The 27,299-nt window shown below is 37.6% G+C and overlaps 1 protein-coding gene across 3 annotated transcripts in view; it reads right to left on the bottom strand.

The window, feature by feature from the left end:
- Positions 1 to 1,533: 1,533 nt before the first annotated feature.
- RPS6KA5 (ribosomal protein S6 kinase A5) overlaps positions 1,534 to 27,299 on the bottom strand; it is a 170,033-nt gene continuing 144,267 nt past the window's right edge. For all 3 annotated transcript variants that reach the window (XM_033107160.1, XM_033107162.1, XM_033107163.1), the window contains 4 exons: positions 27,002 to 27,193; positions 22,820 to 22,979; positions 21,326 to 21,489; positions 1,534 to 19,988 (listed from right to left, as the gene is read on the bottom strand). In XM_033107160.1, coding sequence (XP_032963051.1) covers positions 19,749 to 19,988; positions 21,326 to 21,489; positions 22,820 to 22,979; positions 27,002 to 27,193 — 756 coding nt within the window. In that variant the 3' untranslated portion in view covers positions 1,534 to 19,748. The remainder of the gene's footprint in view (positions 19,989 to 21,325; positions 21,490 to 22,819; positions 22,980 to 27,001; positions 27,194 to 27,299) is intronic.

Below are 27,299 nucleotides of genomic sequence, written 5' to 3'. Positions count from 1 at the left end.
GAAAGGCTTGTGCTTCTGCACGAGTGGCCACCTTAGCTTATTCACTGTACCAGGCCAGAAGCACAGGATATGGCTGCAGGGGAGGGTCTGGAAAGGGTCCCTCCCCAGACACCCCCTCACCACCATGCTGGGGGCTTCCATCTTCACCTGTACTGTCAGCAGAGACTCCGGCCTAGGTTTTCTTCCATTGCCACATTACAATAACTACCATTTACTGAACACCTACTGTGTGTCAAGCTTGGTTGTGGTAGGAGCTTTTAAACATTTTGAATCCGTATGACTACCCTTTGAGGAGATCGTGTTATACTCATTGTAGAGATGAAGACACTAAGGCTTCGGGGTATACCTCGCCCTATATCACATGGTTAGTAAAATGGGGGAGTAAGAATTGGCACGTGCAGAGATTTAAAAATATGTCCACAAATTCTTCAGTACTCTTCCCTTCAAAAGGTGGAACCTAATTCTTCCCTTAAGTGTGGCTGCACTTGGTTGCTGGCTTCTAGAGAATGTAATGCCTGTGCCATCTGAGATTAGGACAGCAAAAAAACTGTGGTTTCCTCCTTGCTTTCTCTTAGATCATTAGCTTAGGGGAAGCCAGTTGTCACATCGTAGGGAGACTCAAAGGGCCCTATTGAGAGACCGAAGTGGCAAGCTGTCTGCCGAGTGAGCCATTTTGGAAGATCTGTCAGCCCCAGCTAAGCCTTCCAATATGGCAGTCACCGTGACTGCAACCCATGGAAGACTTTGATCTGAGCAGGAACCAGCCAGCTAAGCTGCTCCCCAATTCTTGGGCCATAGGAACTGTAAACTCATCAATGGCCACTGTTTTAAACCACTAAGCTTGGGATTATTTGTTATGCAGCAGCAGGTAACTAATACAGCACTGGGCCGGTGCTCATCCTATCAACTGCGGCTGCCAACAAAAGAATGAAATGAGGTAACTACTTCTTTGGAAGATTGAGAGAAGCTGGTCTTGAGGGAAGGAAAGGGGCTGAGTTTCAGAGGATAAAGGTGAGGGATAATTGCTAAGGTAGCAGCCGGGAGAGTCCATTTGTCAGGGAGGTCTGAGTTGCAGAAGATTGGGTGGGTGGCAGCCAAGGGGACTGGGGAACCCGCTGCCAAGACTTGAGGTAATAAAGACCCAGGTATTCCCTTCCTTCTGATCTGCTGGGGGCTGGGGGAGGGCTGGTTTCTTCTGGAGCCCTCAGGTCATGTGACAGGAAAGAGTGATGAATGGGCAATTGGAGGGCTTGACCTTTAGCGAACACTGGACAGGGGTAGCTTCCTCTCCTTTCAAGACACTGCAGAGATCAGACAAGTGCAGATAAGAGAACAATAGAAAACTCTGCCTTCAGTTACCCCCACTTTTAATATCACCAAGTTATAATTTGAGTCATTCCTCTAAGACACAAAACTACTGATACAAGAATATACTGTTGTGTTTAACAATCTTACTTAATTCCAAAAAACAACATACTGTAAAACCCTCCCCCCAAGAAAAACACCCCACAAATCCAAATCAAATGTCAAGTATTTGAACAATGACAGGTTTATTCTTTTCTTGAAGCTTGAACAAATACATCTTCACACACACACAAGTCGGTAAAAAAAGGAAGCCCTTATGCTTTGTTAAAAATGAAACCCATACATAAAACTTTCTGGCCAAACTCCCTACGAGGCAAGGAAACATCACATTTCTGCAATACATCCACTTTTTGAAACATGTGTGTTTTCCAGTAGATACAACTCATTGACACCTGCCTGAACAAAGGGAAAACTAACTTTCAGACCATGAAGGGAGAAAAATGCATGCCTCTTACAAGTGTTAAAGACAAGTAGCTATGGAATTCTGAAAATTCTCAATAAATAGTTCATAGTATAAAAATTCTTAACTCCATATAGTTTACCTTTAATTAATAGCAGCCCCAACAATCACTATAATAAAGCATCCAAAGAACATGGAAATAACTACGCATATTTATAGCAACAAAAGAAAATTGTAATGTTTAGCTAGTCTAAATAATACCAGAAGAGGGAACGTTCAGTATAAATTAATACTTGAAGATTCCAGACCAGCTAGAATTAATCAATTTTAAAAATCTACCATAAAGTATTATAAATATGGGGTTCAGGAAAGAAGGTAAAGAGCTGCTACTACCCACTAAATGCAGCAAAAAATAAAAATTACTTCCTTTGAGGAGAATTAATACTAATAAAAATAAAGGAAGATGGCATGAAAGGCAGATATAAAATACAATTGATCCTTGATGTGAGAATAACTTCATTTCTTGAATCTTAAGAACGTTTTATGCTCTTTTAGAGAGACTTAGAAAAAAAGCCATGCAAATAAAATTCTAATTGCATGCCAGTTGAGTAACTCCATCAAAGGTCTGCCACAGAAGTGCTTTTTGAAAGAGGTTAAAAACCTGTTCTAATTGCCATTCAAATTGATGTTTACAACCAAAATAAGAAGATATCATCTATTCCCAAAGCAAGCACTATCTGTAGGCTTCACGTAAGAGCACTTTTTGCTCCTTTCTTGAATAAAAATGAATTTTCCCTATTGGAAAATTTGGTGTAAGGTGAGTGGGAGAGACAAACAGATAGGCAGGTAAAAAACCTCATTAAGCCGAGCAGACTATAGCAAAGACCAACCAAAGAAAAATGCAAGCAAATTTTCTGCAAATACAATAGTTTCCTCCCTTGGTGACAAATGAATATGACAGGTTTATGTTCTCAGTTGACAAATGAGGACTTGGTCCTAGCCGGGTTGCAGAGGCAGCCTGGGGGTCTGAATATAATAGATGTTCCTCTCATATTGAGGGAATGATGAATTAGCTACTACTTATCAGGCGACTAACAGAGCCAGCGATGAAATGCTTACAAAGACACCTTCAGAAAACAGGCCTTTTAAAACCAAGTTTTGGCCCGAGATGAACGTGTGACCATGTGTGAAAACAGACGTTTTTAAAAGGGGCATGGAGTACAGGTCTTTTATTTTAGAAACATCCACTCTGGCTGGTGATTCTTCTGCCTGAAAGGCCACCTTGGACCATAGCTGATGAGAGTGGACTGCCAACAGCTGTTTAAAATCGTCTAAAATAGTTCATTTGGTGGCTACGCACAGATAATCACTGCTATAGGGTGTAGAGTCTGAGGCTGATTCATCCTGACATGGCCACCTGGTAAGCTGGATTGCAACAAGATCAAGCGCAGCTTCTCTTCCAAAGATGGGATGGAGGTTCCCCAGCCTGATTTGCTAAAGGAAAATTGACACATTGTTTCACAGCCTTCTTACCTGGTGGCCAGCACTGCAGTCAAATGCCATGTATGTCCCTTGGAAGGACACTCTCAGACCCTATTCTCTACTCTAGGGTCCCATCAGCCTCCCTGCCCCCAGAGCTCCTGAAATTGCTTCTCAGGCATTGACCTGAAAGGAATGGCTTCTCATTTGGAAGAATCTTTAAATGAGAGATAGTAATCACTGCAGTTGCCATAGTAAGATAAGAACAGAAGCCCATGGTTTCAGTCCATTTTAAAAATAGACATCCTTTCCCTCCTTGCTACCATAAATACTAAATGGGAGAAGATACAAATAAAAAGGGAAGAAGATATTTTCAAATTATTAACAAAATGGAGGAAAAAACCAAATCGAAACCATGCCAAAAATAAAACCTGGCAAATATTGTAAGCCTATGTCCTTTATAGGAGGACGGTGTTAGATACAAAAGTTAAAATGCTTGCCTCTTCCCATGTAACAAGTGACTAGTTCCAAGTTTTAGGAAATTTTTGAACAGAAGGTACACATCGAAGTAGTGAGGTAGCAACACACCCCATTTTCCAAAGTCTTCAGGAAGAGGCTGCACGAGCACCTGTCAGTGACGTCACCAGGAGGACGCTCGCTTCAGATAGGAAATTGCACTGAGGGAGCGCTAAGGCTCTGAAACGCTAAGATTCTAGGATACGCTACAAATACTGCTATGACTATGGTTTGATCTAACTATGTAGTCCTCTGAAATCAGTGAAGTCGAACTCAAAGAACAAGATGTGCTGCAAATCAGCTTAGTACAATGAGATAGTTTAACCCACACTCAGACTATAACAGACACTATGAATATTTACTAACACTGTTTGTGACCATAAACACTAAAAATCTATTTCATTTCAAACCTACCTACTCTCAAGTTATACTTCAAAATGTTAGTTGATATTCAGATCCACGCAAAGACACTTTTTAAATTAAGTTGTTATATAACAAAGTCTTCATTACTTATTAACCGCTACATCTATATTCTGCCCATCTTTGGGATCAATGCACCTTATAGATTTTTTTCCCTCTTCTTTGACTGATCCTTCAGTATGCTGTTGAGGTGGGGAACGACAGCAACTATTCCCATTTTACAGATGAAAAAACGGAGGCACAGAGAGGCTGAGTGACTTGCTCAGGGTCACCATGTCTGTGACCAGTCTGGAAATACAGTACCAAACCACCTGCCCACCTCCTATTTGCAAAATCATCAGCAATACTTATGGAAAGCGTCATACATGATACATTTTATTGTTCAATTAAAGCCAAGGGTTCAGGTAAGAGAGAAAGAATAGAAAAAGCTTTTCTTGGTAACCATGTTTCCTTTTAGAGGACAAATGTGCTTTTTGTAAGATGCTGATATTATTAAAAACTGAATGCTGAGAAATAAAGCTGGGGCCTGAACTAAGCTAGACATGATTGACGGGCTTTATATTTCATGACTCGTAGCTTCTTGAAACGCAGTTCTCATCGGAGGCTCACTGTGCAATGGTCAACAATGCACCGACCTTCCACACAGTGTTCCCATCAACTCGGCGCTCATTGGAACAAAAAGGAGCTAATTTAATAGTATGTTGGTGGCCTAAAGAGATAAATAGTATTATCCAGTACCGGTCCTAGAACAGAGAAACATAGCAGTCTGCCCAAGCAATTCATCTGCAAAAACGTTAACATTGGAAATTTCATCTAAAACGGTTTCTCAGATCTATGGTTCATAAGCAGACCATTCATGTCTACTATCTAAATACTTTCCAAGGAGCAAATATTTATGTATTTGTCCAATCACATGAAACCCACCTCAGTAAGATCTGATCTCTCAATGTAAGAGAGATCTTACAATCTCATCTGTCAATAAGATCTAAAAACACTCGCAACGTAAAGTGCTAGGTTTTAGTGACAGTGTATTTGCATGCTGTTGGTATAGCTGGTATTTAATGCTGCCATGTGGTACTGCTAGTTGAGAGTTTGCCATATGGGGGCATATGTGCAACTTTTTTTTTCTCTGTATTAAAAATATTTGTCTTTAAACAAAAATAAATACCAGGGAGCCTCTTATCAGTGAGGAACATTATCAAGTTTGTAAAGCAGTTAACAATGAAAAGAAGCCCAGACTGTGAGCAAAAACTGCTAAACATGCTTGTCATTCCATGTACAAGATGAATTCACTATGAAAAAAGAGTGATGCTGCTTTGTTTAATTTCCGTATCTCCCATCTTTGAAATATTCCTCTAAATGCCACAACTTTATAAGGGACATATATAGTTTCATGATATTTTCTACTGCAGAAATTTCTTAGGTTATCACCTCCCCGCCCCCCAAAAATCCCCCAAACCAACCATAAAAATTCAAAAACCCAAAACCTCGCAGTTTACTAATCAAATGAAAATTTCCCATTAAGACACAAATAATTAAGTAGCTATTAAGAAAATAAGCATCACATTTGTAATGGCTAGATAAAATCAATCAAGTAAATAAAAGACATTCGTTACTTAATCTTTGAAAAAAACAAATAAATACCTACTATTCATGGGTGTTTTAAATACCCAAAGTTTAGTACTGTGAAGCCTTTGTATTAAATCAAAACCCTAACCATCTTTAAAGGTGCGTTAAAATAACCCTAGAACTCTGGAAGTGTGCCCTGTAACAGCTATATTAGCTCTTTAGGAAACTATCTGGTGTAACTAGTTTGAACTATTTGTATCCATATCTTTCATTCAAAAAGAAACGAATGCAGATATCTCACATCCCTTCAGTATAGATGGGTCATAGCAGTGCATAGTCAATCGAAGGAATGAGTCTTATTAAGTGTTGTGCAAGCTACAAATATATGTGTGTACACACACATACACACAGGTACATTTCACAATATTAAACTATTAAGTAACTAGTAACAACTAAGTTAATTGTTAAGTAACTAAAAAATGGAATCATATTTTTTCCTCCAAACGAAGGTATGTGTGTAGATAGCGTATTAATGCAACTTAATTTTAAGTAATTATAATGCCGTATGAAGATCTGAAATTGACACTTGTAATTTAATAAGCCCTAAATATGCTACTAGATTTAAAACGAACCCTTAACTCTAATCTGCTAACATCTAAAACACTTAACACGAAACCAATGCAGAAACTAATGTTTTAAAAAGCCTATATACTGAAGATTATACATCAATAGTCTCAAATAGTTATCTTTTTAGGTTTCATAATATATACAGGGTCCAAATAAGTCAGTATAAATTCTAATTAGAATTTTTAAAGAGTCAAGTTTTTCACTGAATGTATTCATTATCAGAAAAAGTTTTCTGGACTTTTTAGGTAAGTAGAGTTTGAGTATTCTGATGTTAAAAAGCCAACTCTAGGCTCAGAAGCACAGACGCTGAAATAAAAAAAATCTGGGATACTCTGACAGTAGACTTTACTCAAACATCTAAAAGATATATCCAAACCACTTAGTAAAATGCTAATTATAAACAAATATTTATCTTCCCAGCCCACTCGTTTTAAAACATACATAACAATTTGACTACTGATACAAAATACTCATACTTGTTCATACATTTGAGGTGTGCTTTATTCTAAATACCATAAGAAAGAATTTTCAATAGCTAGTTACTATTAAAAATACCTTCAAAACATTTATATTCAAAATGCATAAAAAGTACTAATCTTATTGCGCTGCAATATGTATTCTTCACAGAGAGATTTTATGTAAAACAATTGGCAGTTTGAAACAACTTTATTTACATTTGCTATAAAAAGCATTTTGAAAATTTCAAAGTCTAATTCATTTTCTTCAATAGAGTTCATCTTTGCCAGGAACAAAAGCAAAGATTCATGTGCTATCTCAACTGGTGAATAAAAAGATTTATACATTCGCTCTCATGTTGACAAAACTTTTTGCATTCAACGAGTCTAAATAGTCACAGATAAAGATTTTTAACTGTACACAGTGAGTTAAAGGGACAATATAGCCTCTGACTACTTAGGAAAATGGCAAAGTCACGAGCAGCATAATTTTCTAGAATTTCAATGGTATTATGTTTGAGAAAAAGAAATCTGCTCCAAATGACTTCATGAATAAAGAACATTTCAGTAAATGCACAAATGAACCTGCTTCTGAAAGAAAGTTAATATAGGTAAGACAAGGAAAGATTTGAGAAAAGCAATCACCCAAGAACAATGTATGTAAAGCAAGAGCCTGGTGGTCCCACTATGACAATGAGGGTAAAAGCAAAGGATTAACCCTTAGAGCGGAGACAAAAGTAACGACAAACTGAATGAGATTATCATTAAAGCACGGGGCACCTTGCTATCTATCCAAACATTACTCCATTATTCAACTTGGGGGGCTGGGCGGCGTGTGAGGAACGTGACCAAAGGAGGCGCCCTCTCTCTGTTAGGCTGGGATTTTGGCGTTACCTGCAAGAAACAAATTCATTTTGTCCCCCAGAACTTAATTTCTGTTTGTAAGATAAGATTTTCCAACCATAATATCAATTATGCTTCAAACAGTTTTGCCAAAGAAAAGAGGACTGGGGACGGTATTCTCTGAATAGCAGGGTGTTAGAACTAACTTCCTCAAAATAACTCTATGCTTTCTCGCTGGTAGTTCGTGTGTGTATGTGTGTGCGTGTGTGTGTGTGTGTGTGAGAGAGAGAACATTCACATAACATAAAATTCTGCATTTTAAGTGTACAATCCAGTGGTTTTTAGTACATTCACAACATTGTACAATCATTACTACCACTTAATTCCAGAACATTTTCATCACCGCAAAACCTCATCAACCACACCCATGAAGCAGTCACACCCCATTTCCCCATCCTATCATCCTCTGGAACACACTAATCTACTTTCTGTCCCTATGGATTTGCCTATTCTGTCCATTTCCTGTGAATGGAATCATACAACATGTGACTTTTTGTGTCTGGCTTCATCGACTTTCACGGGGAGTTCTTAAACCCTTCCCAAAGGGCTCTGATCCAAGGATTCCAGGCGCTCAAGCTTCTTGACCGTCCCTGACTGTACCTAGTTCCTACAGAGCTCGTATAGATGATGATGGTCTAGTTCTGTGACTGCCTTTTGATCACATAAAAGTGGATTATAATTGGAAGTACAAATCATCATCTCTGGAATATGTGAACTTTCAGAAGTGGGAGAGAATAACAAAGAACAGAGGAAAAAAGTTCTTGATTTGACCGTAATGTCTATAAACAGTGACGTGTGCCCAGGTTAGACTTTTCTCTTGGTAACAGTGACATTTAAGCTATTCTGGAAGACTGGGAACACCAAGGCATTTTTAGTATCTCAAAGCATTAAATAGTGCTTTGCAGCATGTGAAGTGTTTTTTAGGAACTGAGGTTAAAATGAGAAACCACAAGTAGGCTGGTTCTCCACCAGATCTCATGTTGACATTCATAGAATGATTTCAGAGCTAAGTTTGTTCTCCATAAGTTAGTTCTTGGAGTTTTAACTTAGTTGTCATATAATTGCACTCCAAAGAGTGAGTTTTCCAGGTGTCTGTTTTGTCTGCATGACGTAGAAACTCACAGATAGGGAATGACGCAGAATATTTTAGCTTTCAAAAGATGGGCCAAGGTTTGATGCACTGTGCGTGAATAAGGTGCAGAGTTTATAAAAAGGCTAAAGACATTTGTATAAAATAGAAAGGTGTTGTAATCCAAAAGGTCTTGGTCTCAGCCTGTCCTCTCTCAGTCACACATAAGAAAAGTCTTTAATTAGTACAAGTATGGTACAGAAACCCTTTAGTAGCTTTTCTACAAAACAAGTGGCTAAAAGTCCCAACGTGGCAGAGAGATCTTATTATTTACTGCTGTGGTACCTGAGTCTCAAACAGTACCTGGCTCGACTAGGAGTTCCAAAAATATCTAGTGTATGAAGGAACACGTGAATAAACCTGGTGCCCTCCCACCTGAACCTGTGACAACCAAGTTGTCAACTGCGTGAAGCCACTGTGGGGAAATAACAACGATGATTGAAATGATTACCACCAGATTTCTGCTTGTGGCAACAACAGAATAGCTTGTGACTGGAACTGAAAAAAAACTATGAAAGCTAAATAACACCCATCACATCTGTTTATAGGCATCGGGAGCAACCCATGCAGGGGGAACTCAAGGAGCTATAGTCCCTACAGGAAGGGAGGGAAGCACCCTGGTGTGAGCCCCACTCATTCAGATTTCTGAGGGCACTGCAAACTCCTGGCCCCGGAAATAAATTCCTAGCGCAAAGCAGCAATCCTACTTGGTTGGAGACAAAGGTTGGAGTTCAGGCTGCCAAAGTAGCTCGGACTGGAGGGGCAAAGTCCCAGAGAGAAGGAAACCTCAGGGGAGCAAGTCTGAAATGCTGCTCCACTGTCTCCTGGAGGTGTTTGCCGATCCTAACCCACGCGCACAAGGGGAGACCCCAGAAACGCAGCAGCAGCAGCAGCAGCAGCTGGGAGCTTTTAGCAGCTCTTGGTGCCGAGGAGACAGTGGTTGGAGTTTGAAGCCACCAAGGTAAAGTGGCCCTGATAAACACCCTGGATTTTCAGTGGAGAACCCAAAGAGGCTGTGTGCCAGGAAGAAGGGCAGACACTGAAACCAGCCCTAACAAAGTCTAAAATCAACGTTCAGTAGGATTATGGGATCCGCCTATACTCAAACTACCTGCAGAAGGAAACATAACTATCTTAGGAGGAAGGTAACACGCAGAGCCTCTTCAATCTCTACTACACAATGTATAGTAGTCAGTCAAACCTATGAGGCTGGACCCAATGAATGAAAACCAAAAGAAAATACACATATATTGACAACAGAAACAATCAATAGGGAGTAATTCAGGCTTTGGATTTATCAGACAAGAACTTGAAAATTAATATGTTCAAGAACATTATAGAGAAAACGACTGAGAATTTCACCAGAGACCTGGAATCTATAAAAAAGTCAATGAACATTTTAGACTTAAAATACAATATGTGAAATTCAAATTCAAATTCATTAGATCCAGCAGAACAGAGGAAAAATGAATTAGAAGACACGTCAGTGAAAACTACACAGATTGAAGTACAGGAAGAAATAAAAATGGAAAACACAGAAAAGATTGTAAAATACATATGCGGAACATGCTGAAGAGGTTTGGAAGAATCCTAGAAAAGGGAAGAGAGAGAATGGATTGGAAAAAATTATTTGAATAATTACTGGTTAAGAATTTCCAAAATTGAGGAAGAACATCCACCAACAGATTCAACAAATTTACTATCCTTAGGAAAGATAAAGAAACCACACGTAGGTATATCATAGTCAAATTGTAAAAACCAAAGACAAAGATAAAAATCTTAAAAGTGACAGAGGAAAAAAGACATATGACCTGCAAAGGAGCAACAGGAAGACTGATGACTGACTTTGCTACAGAAATTAAGGAATGGAGTGATATCTTGAAAGTGCTGAACCTAGAATTTCATCCCCAGCAAAAATATTCTTCAAAATTAAAGGCAATGTTGAATTGTACACTTTGAGTGAATGGCATATGTGAATTTAACTCAGCATAGGTGTTATAAAAGGTAATAAAAACAAAAGAAGTTTTCAAAAAGCAAAAGCCAAGAAAATCCATTGACAGCAGGCCTGGCACTAAGAGAAATACTAAAGAGAGATCTCTAGGCCGAAGGAAGATAATTCCAGATAAAAGTAAGGAAAAGCAGATTGGAATGAAAAATATCATAAAGAGTCAACATGGGTAAATAAGACCGAATTCTGATTCTGTAAAGCAGATAGTAGTAGTAATAATAATCAAATGTGTTTTGAGGCTTAAAATACATATAGAATACAGAGGTAAAATATGTGACAACACAAAAGGAAGGAGGGGGTAAACAGATTTAAACTGAAAAAGTTCTTAAATTGTTGGAAAGCAGCAATGCACCAATTTAAGGTAGATTGTGGTAAGTCAAAGATGCATGTTGTAATTTCTAAGGTTACTACTGAATGAATTAAAAACTCTCCAACAATTAAAATGGTAGGGAAAAAATGGGTAATAGAGAATACTTGGTTTATTCAAAAGAAGTTTACTGCTGAATGAATTAAAAACTCTCCAACAATTAACATGGTAGGGAAAATGGTAATAGAGAATACTTGGTTTATTCAAAAGAAGGGCAGAAAAGGAGAAACAAAGGAACAAAAGGAAATGGGACAAATGGAAAACAAACTGAGATGATAGATTTAAAACCAGTAATCAATAATTACATTAACTGTAAATGCACTAGATACTCCAATTAAAAGACAACTCAAAAACCTCAGGCCAAATATTATTAGGTTGTTGCTGTAATCATTGTGGTTTTTGCAATTATTTTTAACCTTTTAAACCGCAATTACTTTTGCAACAACCTAATAGCACACTTAATCCACTGATATATGAAAAGAATAAAATAACATGACCAAATAGGGTTCATCCCAGGAATGCAGTATTTGAAAAGCAATTAGTGTAATTTGTCACTATAAGAGAATAAAGGGAAAAAAGCACATGACCATCTCAATAGAGGTAGTAAAGCATTTAATAAAAACTCTCAGAAAACTAGGAGTAAAAAAAACCCACTTAATTTGGTAAATGGTATCTATTAAAAATTTATAGCAAACACCATATTGAAGGGTGAATTACTGAATTCTTATTTTGAGTTCAGGAACAAGTCAAAGAGGTCCACTGTCACCACTTCTATCCAACATTTTGCTAGAAGTCCTAGTCTGCTCAATAAGGCAAGAAAAGTAAAATTGGAAAAAGGGGGAAATGAAACTATCATTATTTACGGCAGAAATGATTATATACGTGAATTAATACAAAAGAATCTATAGAATTATCATAATTAAAGTGAATTTAGTAAAGTTGCTAGATGCAAAGGCAATTAAAAAATCAATTAGATTTCTTTATACTAATAAAAAAGGATTAGATAATAAAATACAAACAAATAAAAAATCTAGAAATAAGTCTAACCTCTACATGTAAATCTTAAAACATTTCTGAGACAAATTAAAGAAGACCTAAGTAAACAGAGGGATATACTGTGTTTGTATATCGCTCTGAGACAATATAAATTCTCCTGAAATATACAAAGGTCAGACAATTTAGCTTGTGAACTTTCCACCATTTAAGTGCACGGTGGAAAGTTCGTGAACTTGATTGTCTGACCTTTTCGTATATTCAATACAAAACCAATTAAATCCTAATAGATATTCCTTCCCCTACCTCCCACAGGAATATCGACAAGATGTTTCTAAAATGTATATGGAAATGCAAAGGGTTAAGAATAGCCAAGACTATATGAAAGATCAAAGTTAGAGGTCTGACATTCCCAGATATGAAGCCTTTATAAAAATTGCAACTGCGATGCACTGAGCCTTACAATACCTTGTGCTGGGTCCAGTGAATACTCATATGGAAGTAAGTGAACTTTGGCTCCTATCTCACACTACAAATATCAGCGCTAGACAGATCATAGGCCTAATGTGAATGGTAAGACAATAAAGCTTTTAGAAGAATTTAAGAATATCTTCCTAATCTTGGGGTAAGATTTATCAAACAGGACGCAGAAATCATTAACCATAAAAGGTTGATAATTTGGATTTCATAACAATTATTACTTTCTGATCCTTTAAGGAAACCATTTGGAAAGTGGAAAAGCAAACCACAGAGAAGATATTTATAATAATAGATTATTCAAAAAAACTCATACCAAACATATGTAAAGAACTTTTGCAAATCAACAGGAAAAAGACAAGACAACCCCAAAAACATGAACAAGTGACCTGAACAGCGCTGAACAAATGAGAATATCCAAACGGCTAGTAAAGATATAAAAAGGTGTTCCACATGTCATTACTTCTCATAGAAATGCACATTAAAACCACAATAAAATATATGCTTCCCAAAATGGCTAAACCCACAATGAAACATACCCTTCCCAGAATGGTTAAAACTAATAAGGCAGATGGTACCAAGTATTGATGAGGACGTAGAATAACTGGAACTCACACACATTGTGGTGGGAGTGTGAACTGGTACAATCACTGTTGGAAACTATTTGGTGGTATCTTCTATAACCTAAATATACATCCATCCTATAACTTAGTTTCATTCTTATGTATAAACCCAAGAGAAATGAGTGCACATGTCCACTAAAAGATATATGCAGGAATGCTCATGGCAGCTTTACACAGAAAAGCTAAAAATTTCAACAACTCAAATGCTCATCCACAGTAGAACGGACAGGTTGTGATACACTCATCTGACAGAATACGACAGTTACGAAACAGAGCACATTGCTGGCAACCATGAAGATGAATTTCCCAGACATAATGACAATCAACTAGAACCAGACACAACAGACTACAGACTGTACGATCCCATTTACAAAAAAGGTCAAGAACAGGCAAAACTCATCTGTGGTGACAGAAGTCAGCATGGTGGGGATGTCAGAGTATGGACTGGAGCCTCAGCTTGATCTAGATGGCGATTACACACATGGGCGCATACAAATGTAAAAATTCACTGAGCTGGGCACTTAAGATCTGGGCACTTTACATGCTACAAACTGCAATACAAGTTTTAAAAAACATGATCACTGTATGCAGTCTGCGTGCTCCATTTGGACTGGTCCCTTTGGCCATAGGGTAGAAGTGGTGTGGGCAGAAGGCAGCAGGAATAGTTGAGGAGAAAGTAGGGAAATAGAGGAGAAAGTTATCACAAGGGCCTCCTAGAAGACAACGACCGCCTTATAAAGCCCGCGTAGACATGTTAAATACATTAATTTATCCACATAGTAGATACAATTTTTAAAAGAGATTTGTCTGTATGGCCTTTGAAATAGCACTTTTGTAAAGGAGCCCTATGTTTGTGTCTCAGAGTTGTAAGGTGCTCACTTTTTCACACAGTGTCATTCCCTCCTTATTCCTACGTCATTTTCATCCCCATTTTTTCCCTTGTCTGTCCCAATGGAGTAATTTCTCTGACCTTAACTACAACCTATAAACATTAGTCAGTACATGAAGAAGTAGTGAGTGAGATTTCAGTGTAGGGATGCATTCATGTGTGAGGTCGGGTAACTGGAAAACAGAAAAAGCGATGCATGAAAAAGTATGACTTTTCTGCAGCTAATGAAGACAGCACACATGGCAATGGATGGAAAAGACATATGTTTGAACTGTGGCTTGACTATACTTTGAACTGTCCATGTAGAACAGAAGAAAAACAATGGTTTTCATCTTTTTTATCTTCCATTGATTTTCTAGTAAGACAAATTCCAATCTTTATGTAAAGCTGTGGAAGAATTTACATAGTTACACAGATTATTGCCCCTTAGAGTATTGTCAATACCTAAGGATGAATGCCATTTTAGACAAGCATACCAGCTACACGTTAAAATGCCAGTCTTTTAAAAATTCCTCTCAGTGTGTATATATGTGGTTTTCTCTTCTTCTTTATAAAAATTCATGCCAGTAAACTTTGGAGGGATAGTTTTCAAAATCGTACTACTAAAACATTAACTTTATATGTAATATAGCACCTTTATATTTCCTTTTAGATTCATCAAAAGAATGAGAATTATTTTACATTTGATCTCCCCCTTTACCAGTATTTATAATTTGAGCAACTAGAATAGCACTATAGTACCTAAAATAAACTGTTATGAGTAATCAGATGTCTACCACAGCAACAGGTCTTTAATGAAGAGAATGATCACATATCCATTCCAACAAAACAGTGCACATCTTACATAACTACCTCTTATAAAGTTAAAAATGAAACTGCAGTTAAGAGTGTCAAGTTCCTTGACCTTACTGGATTTTCAAACAAAGGAAACAACAGAAACAATGATTTTTCAATCCATCTACAAGCAGAAATGCCAGAGAATAAATCTATAGTATTTTGTTTCTACCACTGAAATTTCCTTTTGTCATGACATTTTGGGGGTTCTGTTTTCTTCTCTTTTTAACATAGGAGGACTTTCAAACATAAGTGAAAAGATAAAAACTGCTCAATATAGGAAGGAACAAGAACAAAAGTAGAATTTTTTTTTTTAGCTAAGAGATAAATTTTATAAAACTGTACAAATGATAAATTAATGCAATGGAAAAGAGTAATGCGAACAACTTAATGCTAAGTATTATCCCAGTATCCTGTGCTCTGGAGAACAGCTCTGTAGTAAATACTAACTCAACTTATCTGAAGTAGTCAACTCCTTAGAATAACCTAAACATCACTCTAACTAGAAAAATATTACAAAATGTGCTTCCACCTACTCCAGCAGAAATACTGCAGGAAAATTAAGCCTGATCAATAACCCCGAAGAATCCTGCCTTTTAACCCAAGTCTCCTAAATGCAAACTATCAAGCGTTTACCATGCGATCACAAGAAATAACAGAAAGGAAATGGCTGGCCAGCAACCAGACCTACTTTGCACTCCTATGAAAAGGTCAAGAAGGATATATTTGGGAGTCACTTTAGGTTTTTACTCCTTTTCTGTCTCATAGAAGCAAAATATGAAATATTGGCACCTGCTTAATCCACAGATTCATGAACTAAAAGGTGGATGACTGCCCTGGGGAAGAAAAGCATCGATTACTTAATCACATAACGGGGAGCTGGGCATACAAAGACAGTATCTTGAAAGCCAAAAAGTAAGAAATGCTGAAGATGAGGAATGAAATGAGACTAACCAAATGTCCTGAAGCCGAAAATTGTTGCCCCCTTGAACATACATGTTTTTCCTTATATAGACAAAATTTAAATAACTACTCTTAAGGAAAATGTTCTAAGGAATGTCACAAATTGGAGTGAAGTCACCTAACAAGACAGAATAAAACCTCTATGTTGCTGTAGCAGCTATGTCCTCTGGGTAGGTTATACTTACAATAATTGATGCATAATTGCTTTGTTATCTTAGTGATTACTTTTCCATTCTTTGAGTTTTATAATCACATTTAAATTCCGAATTTCATTAGAGCCTGCAACATTCATTTTAGTGCTAAATAAAGGTATCAAATGAAGATGGACACTCATGGGGGGGTTATGAGTAATCAAAAGTCAGAAACTGGGGTGTTCACAGTATAAGACATTTGAGGGGCCAAATCATATACTTTAACATATTTCATCATTACAATAATTCATCTATAAGAAAATTATTTTGATATAGTATAAGCGGCGTATCAGAATTTAACCTTTTTACTTAGATCTCAAAGAATATTAGATAACACAAATACCCAAATCATGTTATTATCGGTCATTGGGAGAACATCCAAAACAATTAAGTGGTCTAAGACACATACAGGGCCAATGATTCAGAAATTTTTCACTATTTTGAGGGACCCTGATTTAATAAATATGACAATAACTGGTGTTTGAATTGGGGGCAAGGTGAACAAGTGGGCAATAAATTATATATTTTTATAAAGTATTTGAAACATATTTAAAAAATAAAATGAGATACAAAGGAATTCCCTATTTAAAAAAGTAGTCGCTGTTATTCTAGCAGATTTCTTTAAAATAACTTACCTTATATTTAAAATTTCACCTTTTATAGTTATTGAAGAAATCAGCAGAAACGTAAAAAAATTAAAAGGCAGTTTTCCATGGATAAATGAATCTCCAACTTCAAGACAAACAAGCATGTTGAAATTAATTCGAGACTTGATTTTCTATTCCAGTGGTTCAGTGATTTATTATTTTATGGAGGTTTAGAAGAATTAATGATTTTCAAAATAGCTAATTTAACTCACTCAGCCATAGGATCTGGCACAGTAATTAGAAGAAACTGGTATTTTAAAATTTCTTTCCTGTATTTCCTTCCTTTTCTGAATCTTGTCTCTCAATCAGCCATATGTAGTTATAAAATAGATGATATGAGTCAAGATTTATGATGCTATGAAAACAACATAGAATAAAATCAATAAGGGAAGAAGGGAAGGGGTGATTGGGCTCTATCTCCAAAATTGTTATAAAGAGAATGTATGTGTATTTTTTTCCTTAGATCTACTTCTATTTCACTCCTGATACCAAAAGAGCCCTTTAATTTAACATTTTCATATGAAGCACTTTTTGGTTTATTTTTGATGTGACAAAATGAAAACTCTGTGAATTTTAAAGTGCATTTCACTATTCCCGAACAGCCTGCACACAACTTAACTGCTATAAACTAGCATCAGATGCTGTCTTTTCTGGTATAGAAGACACTCGACAAGAGGGCAGTACTCAGTGTTTTCCAGCTTTTCTCAAAAGCCCAAACAAACTAGATTATTCAGGGAGGCTCATAAATTGAGGTCTCAGACATCTCTTTCCTTTCTCTTAATCTGCCTTTTGTTTCACCCATTTCGTTTTCTGTCATGTCCTCCAGATGAGAAGGCAAGGAAAATAAATGACAATGAAACCCATTGATTTCCAATCTTCACAATGAGTCAATTACATCATCAATCATTAGGGCACACTGACCATTTTTCTGGATCCCTTTCCATTACCAACACAGCCCTTCTAGTTTACAATTAGTATTTTCCAACAGGATGCAGTTTTAAAAATGACTCGAGTTAAGTCACACATTTCCAAATATAGTCTACATAACTATAGGTATAAATGGACATTTTCTTAATTACTATAAATCTGTGCATGATGGAATCACATTTTGTGAATTAGCTATATATATAGTTTGGTAATACTTCATGTAAGATTTCCTATCATTACAAGGAGCGACTGAAAAAGCTAGGAATACAACTGTCTCAGTGAGAATTATGTAGCCATTTGGGCCACTGAAAAGTATAAAAAGTTATTTCCAATAACCATTGTGGACAAAAATGGGAACAGGATAAAACAATATTTTGAAAATACTTTAATATTTGCCATTTTTGTTGCCTGTGCTATTAATATATACATTGATTTAGTAATAAATATACTACTATTACATAGAATGCAATATTTTTAGTATTCATAACTGGCTGAAATTAATGCTGCTATTATCTCAAGAAAGGAATAAATAAATATCATGCCCAAGTTCCAAATCAATGTGCCAGAGTTATCATTAACAAAAACTATAAAATGCACATGTTGGGCATTATTTTTAAAGCATGATTCCTGTAAACAAATACCACCTTTCTCAGTCCTGACATTTCATGTGATGGCTTTAAAAGAAAATGTAATATACGAATCCTACCACTCCTTTTTTTTTTGCATAGGGAATGAATTAATCATATTTTAAAATGCAGCAATCTTTCAGTAAAATGTCTTCATCACATAGCACTTGTTTTCTGTATGAATTCAGAACTTTTGAGCAATAAAAGTGCTCTGTATAAGTTTATAAAATAGGCTTTCTGGATTTAAAATTTAACAGAAAAATTTCAAAACAAGTTATAGTTATAATTCTAAAATATTATGTACATAATATCTGGCTACAGGAGGAAATGCCTCACTGCCGCACAACACAGTGTACAAATATGAAGCACAGTGTTTAAAAGAATTTCCCTTCAGGTTTTCCTCACATCGGAACCTAAGTGGCACAAGATGACATTACACCACACGGCCTGTTCTCTTTGTTGCAAACCAAGTACGAGGGGGGATGTGAGGACAAATTTAAAGTACACAATGGAAAAAATGCAAAAATACAGTACATATGCTTTAAACAGTGCACTTTATAAAACAGTTTGCTTTATTCATATTCTTTTATAAAGTGCAATATTACTTAAAACAGACACCTGTACCTTAATGTTTTGCAGTAACCATTAGAACAAATTGCCAGGAAAGAGCAGTGCAAAACTAAAAACATATGTAGCTTAGCATGCGTCTCAGGTGGGTCCCGAATATAGCGCCTGGGACTGTAAGTTCTGACATCTTTTCTTTTACGTTTTAGAAAGATTCATAACAGGTTATCACCATGTAACCATAAAATAAAAACAATAAGTTAAAATCCTCTCTCAAGAAGTAAGTATATGCCACACATAAAATTCACTACAGAATCTTTTTGAAAACAGACATTTTTCTCTGATAAATCACTGTTCAAAAGTGCAAATCTCTTAAAAATCCACAAGGCGAAGCAAAAGGTGTCCTCATCGCAGGAGTAACTCTTGCGGGCAGACAGCTGCAAAACCTGTGACTCATTCCGTGCACAGTTCAAATCTAGCCAGTCTCTGATTACACTTGTAAGTGCCTTTGCTCTTTCAAGAATAGTCCTGCTGGCATCACGACAGGTCGCCACACAGTGTAACACGTGCTTTATTCACAGTAACATTCTCCGTCCAGTGTTTGTGGACAAGGATAACCAACGGGGCTTTCCTGAAAAAATTCCCTAAGAGGCAGATTCCAATGAGACCAATGGGACACGTTTTTTTTAAAAGCACAAAACCTCGCCTCAGGCATACGCTGAGGGGACTAAAGGTGCAAAGGATCACAGGCGACATTCCTACCATTCCTGTGCCGTTCAGTCCGAGAACTGGAAGAGGGTCTCTGGGTTACTACTGTCAGCAGGATTGCTTGGCTGCAGGGTCTTTGTAGGTGTCGTTTTACCGTGCGAGTGAGAGGAAGAAGAATGAGAACTCTCGCTGGAGCTGCTGCGTGTCTCTGTGCTGGTGCTGGTCTTTTTCATTTTCCTTCTCTTGGCCAAAGGGGCCTTATCGACATTCTGAAGGCAAAACCCCTCTCTCTTGTATTTGTTAAAGGCCTAGGGGAGAAAAAAAAGGGGACCCCCAGTGAAGGTAAAAAGACTCAAGTGTTCAGTCACAGCAGAAGACACCCTGAAGTTGGCAACCACAGCTCCAAGCTGTGTGGGGAACCAAGTCCTAAAAACCGTTGTATCCAAACCTCCTGGCAGGGTACAGAGGTTAGTGGGAAAGATGTCTCAGGCTCTGTGTAAATTCAAACCAGCCAGGCTGTCCAGGAGTCACGGTTCTAATACATCTTTTGAAGTAGTGCTACCTCTCAATAAAAAAACATCGACTGACTGGAAATTCCTAAACACCATACAAACCTAATTCCCCCCAACCCCCCCGAACACGCCCCCCCCCCATTACTTTACTAGTTCTGTGTCTGAGATGTAAAATTCTGACCACAAAGTCCCAACATAGAGCAGTCTCAATCCATTTTGGGCCCCTGCTCTCTATACCTGATTCAGCGCAATTTGGGTGTTATCTTGGCCACTTCATATAGAGAAGATCAGCTCTCCAAACCTCGGGCGGGCTTTCTCCTCACAGCGCCTGTCTGTGCTTAGACTCAAACTTAGGCATCACTGCGGTTGCCCCGACAACCTTGCATCATGTGTCACGGAGAAGATTTGGCTCATCTGCTACAAATTCTTGCAGTTAACCTCTTCACACCTCACCAGATCCTGGTTCATTAATTTTTTAATCCATTTCCGCAGCTGAAGAGGAAAAGCTATCCCTTCTCCTTTCTTAAGATAATCCCTTCAGAGGTAATTTTATTTCTCCTTAACCTATCTACTCCTTAGACAATTACCTTAATGTATTTGTATCTGCTTGGTACAAATGTGCAAAATCCACAGTTATTGCTATGTAGTCTCGGCCTTTCACATACACAATCTATACTCAATGCCAAGTAATGTACTTCTTCTCTCTCACGGTCTCTAGAATATATTAGGCACAAAATGGTTGTTGAATAAATAGACTTTTACATGTCAAAGTCCCTAATGTTTAGTTGTAGTTTTTAAAGAGAATGATTTAGCTTGAGAGCAAAGTTCTAACATTACGTATACTGTCTGCATTACCTACAGAAGATCCTCAACTATTCAAACATCAGACCCCATCTCTCAAACTTATTCTAAAGGTCAAACAGGTATATTGTGGGTGAGCAGTGACTCTGGTCCCCCGTGCAATTTCTGCTTATAAATGTACTTGTATCACGAAGGGATTTATGAAAACATAGCTAAAATTAAAAGCACACATTATTATAAATGTATTACTAAGAGTGTGTCTCTGAGTTGTAGAGTAAGAACGGCTGCTGCCTTTTCAAACAGCCCCGCATGTGCAGAACCCAGGGCCTTACGTGGAAGGTGGCTTTCACACAGGTGTGCACAGCAGCTCCTGAAGATCCCAGGATATCGGGAGTCATGAGAGGATTTGAGGATAGCTGACTGCCATCCTGAAGCCATTCATTGTACCTCAAGCCAGACATTTTAAGCCTTTTATTTGGGTCGACTGTGAGAAGTCCTATGGGAATAAATAGTTTTATTTTATGATTTGTCGTTTCAAATATAGTTTAAAATCAACCTCAGACATAAATCCCAATTATGTTCACATGACATGATGATTTCTATAAGGCGTCAACCTCCTACAAAAACAGTTGTCTTTTCATATGCAGTTAAACCCCCTAGTGAATACTGGATGCTACAGGCTAACTGACTTTTCAATCAGGAGAAAAGAACCGCCCTAAACAAAGACACCCACTGGTGACTGGGTAAACTTCCAATGAAGAGAGAGTACCTAGATCTACTTCGTTCACGTCCAAGCACCTTCTACAGGTCAGGGAAGGTAGTAAGGCATGAGAGAAATGGAGACAGAGACTCACAGAGAAGCTATGAGGAGATACATAGACAAAACCCAGTTATTGTACCATCAGGAGATAAGGGCAGTAGCAAAACCCACACACACAGAGTGTCTGCGGGCCCAGGGGACGAGCTCAGCCCAGGGAGTGCGGGTGCCTGGAAGGCTTCCAGAAGATGAGTCTGGGGGATCGAGGGGGCGGACCCCAGGGATTAAGAAGGGCACGTGCACAGGCGTTCAGGAATCCCAGAGCTCGGCACTTGTGAGGAGTCAAGTGCTCTGCAATGGCACAGCGAGGGGGGCACGATGCAGAAGCAGGCAGGGCCAGGTCACGGAGGCCTCTGAGGTCTGAACGCTCCACTACAGAGCTGGACCTGAAGCTAGCGGATTCTGGCAGGATTTCAAGAGGAGAGAGGCGTGATCATATTTGGGTATTAGGAAGGGCACTCTGCCGATCAATGACAGCCAGGTAAAGTCAGAGGAAGTGAGAAAAGTTGAAAGGCTGTTATAAGATGTTAAAAGAGCAATGATGACAAGAACTAAGGTGGTGGCCATGTGACCGGTGAGGGGGACAGCTAGGAGGGACGCTGAACTTGCAGGACAGAGGGACGGGCTGTGGAAGGCGAGGACGTCGGGGAGTGAGCATGGTGCCTGGCTTTCTCTTTGGTGATCTGGCTTCTTGGCAGTGCAAAGGAGGGAGATGGGAGCAGGCACATGTTTGGGGGGTAAGGAGAGTGAAAAAGCACAGGTGTGTTACGGAGGTGTTAGCTTGGGAGGCTGGTGGATGCAACTGCTAATTCATGTGCTGACTGTGGATACGATTACTCAGGGAGAGCATTCCAAGAAGAAGAAAAGAGGGCTCAGCAGAGTAGCCGGGAGACCTGTTAGAACACATGTGGATTTCCCTGAGTAATTAAACAAACATATGTGTAATACGCATGATTCCACTTCAATCACTGCACATCACATAAAATGCAAAATTTCATTAGATTCTTACCTTGGATCAAATCTTTAGCCTCTTGAGATACATTCTTCCAGGCTTCTCCTTCAAAGGAGAAATCTCCCTTTTTAATTTTCTTCATGATTTCCACTGCACTGGTACACGTCAAACTTTTGTCATGAGATTGGAACGGAACTTGCCCTGACAACATGGTATACTATGGAGGGAAAAAAAAGGGAACAAATCATAATGTTTTCATTCATACTATTGAGAAAAAAAGCATAAAACATTTCACTGAATGTTTCATCAGCTTAATTTACCAAATATTACAATTAGCATTACTGGGTTTGAAAGGTTACATGACTACATTCACTAAAACCACCAATACACTTCAAAGACCTGTAAATAAAGAGAAACGGTTTATTATGACATGAAGATCTAAAACCATTTTTATAAACCTATTCAGAACAAAAAGAATACAGAACGGAGGGGGTCTGCCTTCAGAATTTATATCCAATTCCACACGTTCTTTCCCTAGGACATTAACTATGGTTAAGAACTTTTAAGACACCATATTTAGGCCATATTTTGTTTGTAATCATCCCCATTTTATTTTTCTCATTGTTGTGTTAAATATAATGAATTCTCTACAGTAACCTTATTTCATTGTAGCCATGTGTTGGAAAATTTATGTTCAAGGTTTCTGCCATTTAAAATTCAACAGAAAAACCAAAAAGCTAAGGCTTGTCCTTGCAGCAGAGATTGGATTTTTGAAAAGTGATTCTTTAAACTTTTTGGAAGGTTTTCTCTCGGCTCACTGAAACTTACAACCTTGCAGAGGTGGCGGGAGGAGCTGTAACTGGTGGTGGGCTGGCTGGCATGTAGGACGTAACTGCGTCTGTGCACAGCCAGAGAGCTGCATGGTGTCAGCGAGCAGGTAACCCAGGCGGAAGCCCTCACCAGACAGGCACCAACCACGCTGGCACGTTGACCTTGGGCTTTCAGCCTCCACCACTGTGAAAAAATGCAGTTCTGTTGTTGAAGCCACCCCGTCTGTGGTACTTTGTTATGGCGGCCCGAGCAGCCTAAGACTGTGTGAGCTCTGTGTTGATTAAAGTCCTGGATGTTTACGACGGGATCACACATCCCTGAGGTAGACTGGGTCATAATCAAAGCCACATGATACTGCGTGATGCATCTTCCTGAAGTATTTGTTTTGTTCAGTGGGGGTAATATAAATCATTTTCATATTAAAATATCCACATTCATGTCTACTGGGTGCAACATGCAAAAGGGCCATATATTTCTAAGGCAAATCAGGAGACTCCGAATAAATTTTGTGCTTGTTCTGGGATGACTCAGGCTTTGTATCTAGACCCTCTGGAGATATGCATTCTTTCAAGTGGAAACATTTGCAAAGCACTGTTTTTATTTTGACAGTTTAATGCAGGTGCTAACTTTTTCATTTGTATTTCATTATGTATCTCTAAAAGGCAAGGGTTTTTAAAAACCACAACCACAACACCATGACCATACCTAAAAAAAATTAGCAGTAATTCCTTTGTGTCATTCAATACCCGATCAATAGTCAAATTCTCCAACTGCATTATACACCTTGTATGTTATAATTACATCTGTATGACTTAGATTTAGCTTGAATTGAATAAATATAATTGAAATTAAAAGTTCTTTGAATCATAATTCAAGTAGGATGCAAACATTGTTTCTTAAGTGTCTTTTAATCAACAGGTTCCCATGTTATTTTCTTCTTATAATTTATTTGCTGGAGAAACTGAGTTGTCTGTCCTGTAAGACCTCATATAGTCTGGATATTGTGACTGCACTCCCGTAGCATCATTTAACCTGTTCCTCGTCCTGTTTTTCTTAAAAACTTGACAGTGAGATCTAGAGAGGAGCACGGCTTCTATCCATGCCACTGCACAAAGTTATTTCCATAGAGATAGCATTCGGAAGCTCTAAAATACTTGTCTCATGTCTAGGAGTCTTTTAAAATGTATGATGGTTAAAATGGCCTATATTGTCCTATGTTTAAAGCAAGGGCTCTTTTATAAGGGGTAATCTTACAATATTACAAAAAATGAAGGCTCTTCTTTAGTTAGACATATTTTTTAGGAGAGTGCTACTAATGAAAATATTATCAGTTTAAGTTCTTAAATAAAACTCAAATCTACAGAAGTCAGTTGTTTATTTTTATTTAAAAAATCTTATTCATCAATACGTAATTTTAGTTTGCAAATTGATGACTTAAAATTACTGAAATGAAAACTATATAAAGCATAAAAGCAAAAAAGGAATCATCCTGCAGGGACACCTGGCTAGCCAATGGGGAAAAACCAAAATAAATCCCAGATGGAGTGCAGATTAAAGTATAAAACTAAAATATATTTCTAGAGGAAAATTTAGGAGACTATTTATATAACCTTGAGTTGGGGTAAGGGTAGAGTGACAATCTGACATTAAAGCCGGATACCATAAAGGAACAGACTGACATATCTTACTATATAGAAATAAGTCGGACAGAAAAAGTCGAGAACCTTATGACTTAACTCATATGTGGGATATAAAACTGAAAGCAACAAAGGAACAAGACAAACAAATAAAGAAACAAAAACTCATAGACACAGACAACAGTTTAGTGGTTACCAGAGGGTAAGGGTGGGGGATGGCAAAAAAGGGTAAAGGGGTCTAATATATGGTGATGAAAGGAGAAGTGACTTTTGGTGGTTAGCACACAATGTGATACATAGATAATGTATTGTAGAATTGTACACTTGAAACCTATATGATTTTACTAACCATTGTCACCCCAATAAATTTAATTAAAAGAATAAAAACATTTTTTTCTATTTAAATTCTTCTAAAAACAAAATTAAAATACCATATTACTATAAACAAAATTTTCAAATGACAAACCAGAAAAAAACAGTTCCAATATTAATGGCAGACAAAGGATTAAAATCTTTAACAGAGTTTTAAAATTCATTAAGAAAAAAATTTCCTACAGGAAAGTGGGCAAAGTTCATAAATGGCAATTAATAAAAGAAAAAAATACAAATGTCCAAATACATGAAGATGCTCAAGCTGAATATCCATCAAAGAAATGCAGGAGAATGATAACATCAGCAGGAAATAACTTAAGATTGAAATTGACGGCACTCAGTGTATTTGCATACAGTTCATGAGAACATGATATGCTAAGCCTTCTCGAAAGAAATCTAGGCAGATAGGTCAAAATAAAGATGGGTAAATCTTTCTCCTAGAAATCTATTCTAAAGAAATAATGAGACAAACGCAAACTCATATATAAAAGATAGTCATTTGTGTAGTTTAAAATTGGTAAAAAACTGGAAAATGCTAACTGCTCATTAGTAAAGAAGTGGTTAAATAAACTTTGGAGGCTCAACCTACATGTATAATATCATCTCATTTATTAAAAACCCCCAATATATATGCATGTATATAGAGAAACCTATAGAAAGATACAAAGCGTATAAAACATGGGGGGGCAGGGGAGTCAGAGGGAGCGTGAGCCTGTACAGCATCCTCTCTGTCTGACAAGATTACAAGTGCTTCCATTTTGCCTCTTGTATCTTTCTGTAGTGTCTGAAAATTTCTCCCTAAGATCACGCATTACAAATTATATGCTGAAAAAATGTCAAGCTATTTTGAGAAAAGACATGCCGAGCTGTTTCTAGTTTAATGTTCTGTTTCTGATCATGGCAACAAAGGGTATTTTGTGAAAAGCATGCTTACCATGATTACTATAAGTTACTATAATAGTTCTAGTTTTATCTATTAGTTAATTTATCCTAAATGATATTCTTTAGTCACATTTTCGTCTGAAAACCTCAAAGAATATGTTTTCTAATGTTTTTTCCATTGAATCACTTTGCTACTTTTTACATTGTATCTATTATGAATCTTTTGAGACCATATTACTGATTCTTTAAAAAATATATATATAACTCTTCTATTCACATAAAATACAGCTGCCTTAAGTATTTCAAAATAAACTAAAATCAAAATTCCTACATTTTCTCTAATGTAAATTTTAAGAAAGGAAAATAGTTTTCTGTCAGGCCGGCAATTGGTTGCACAGAAAAGAAGCCAATGTGCCACTTTTTTTTCACGAATGTAAGAAAAGCAGCCAAGAGCGAGGTAGGTCCAGATGACATCCAAGAACTGAGTAGGTTTAACGGCTCTGCTGGAACGACTCACCAGAATGACACCCAAACTCCAGAGGTCACAGGACTCATCGTAGCCATTATGATTCAGGAGCTCGGGGGCAGCGTAATGAAGAGTGAAGCACGGTGTCTTGAGAGGCTGATTATCGGGCGGCTTTAGGCGTGCAAACCCAAAATCAATTACTTTAATTTCCAAATTGTCATTTTCGTCAGTGAACAATAAATTCTGCAAGATACAAACACTGGAATTAGTCTCTCATTAAAATGTCATGGCCCTTGGTGATGCCATGTGTGTAAAGTATCTATATACTGATACAGTGCTGTCTGACCGG

This window comes from Rhinolophus ferrumequinum, chromosome 6 (assembly GCF_004115265.2).
Source record: "Rhinolophus ferrumequinum isolate MPI-CBG mRhiFer1 chromosome 6, mRhiFer1_v1.p, whole genome shotgun sequence".
Lineage (NCBI taxonomy): Eukaryota > Metazoa > Chordata > Mammalia > Chiroptera > Rhinolophidae > Rhinolophus > Rhinolophus ferrumequinum.
Note: the sequence above shows the minus strand (reverse complement) of the source record. Positions and strands in the feature narration are given on the sequence as shown.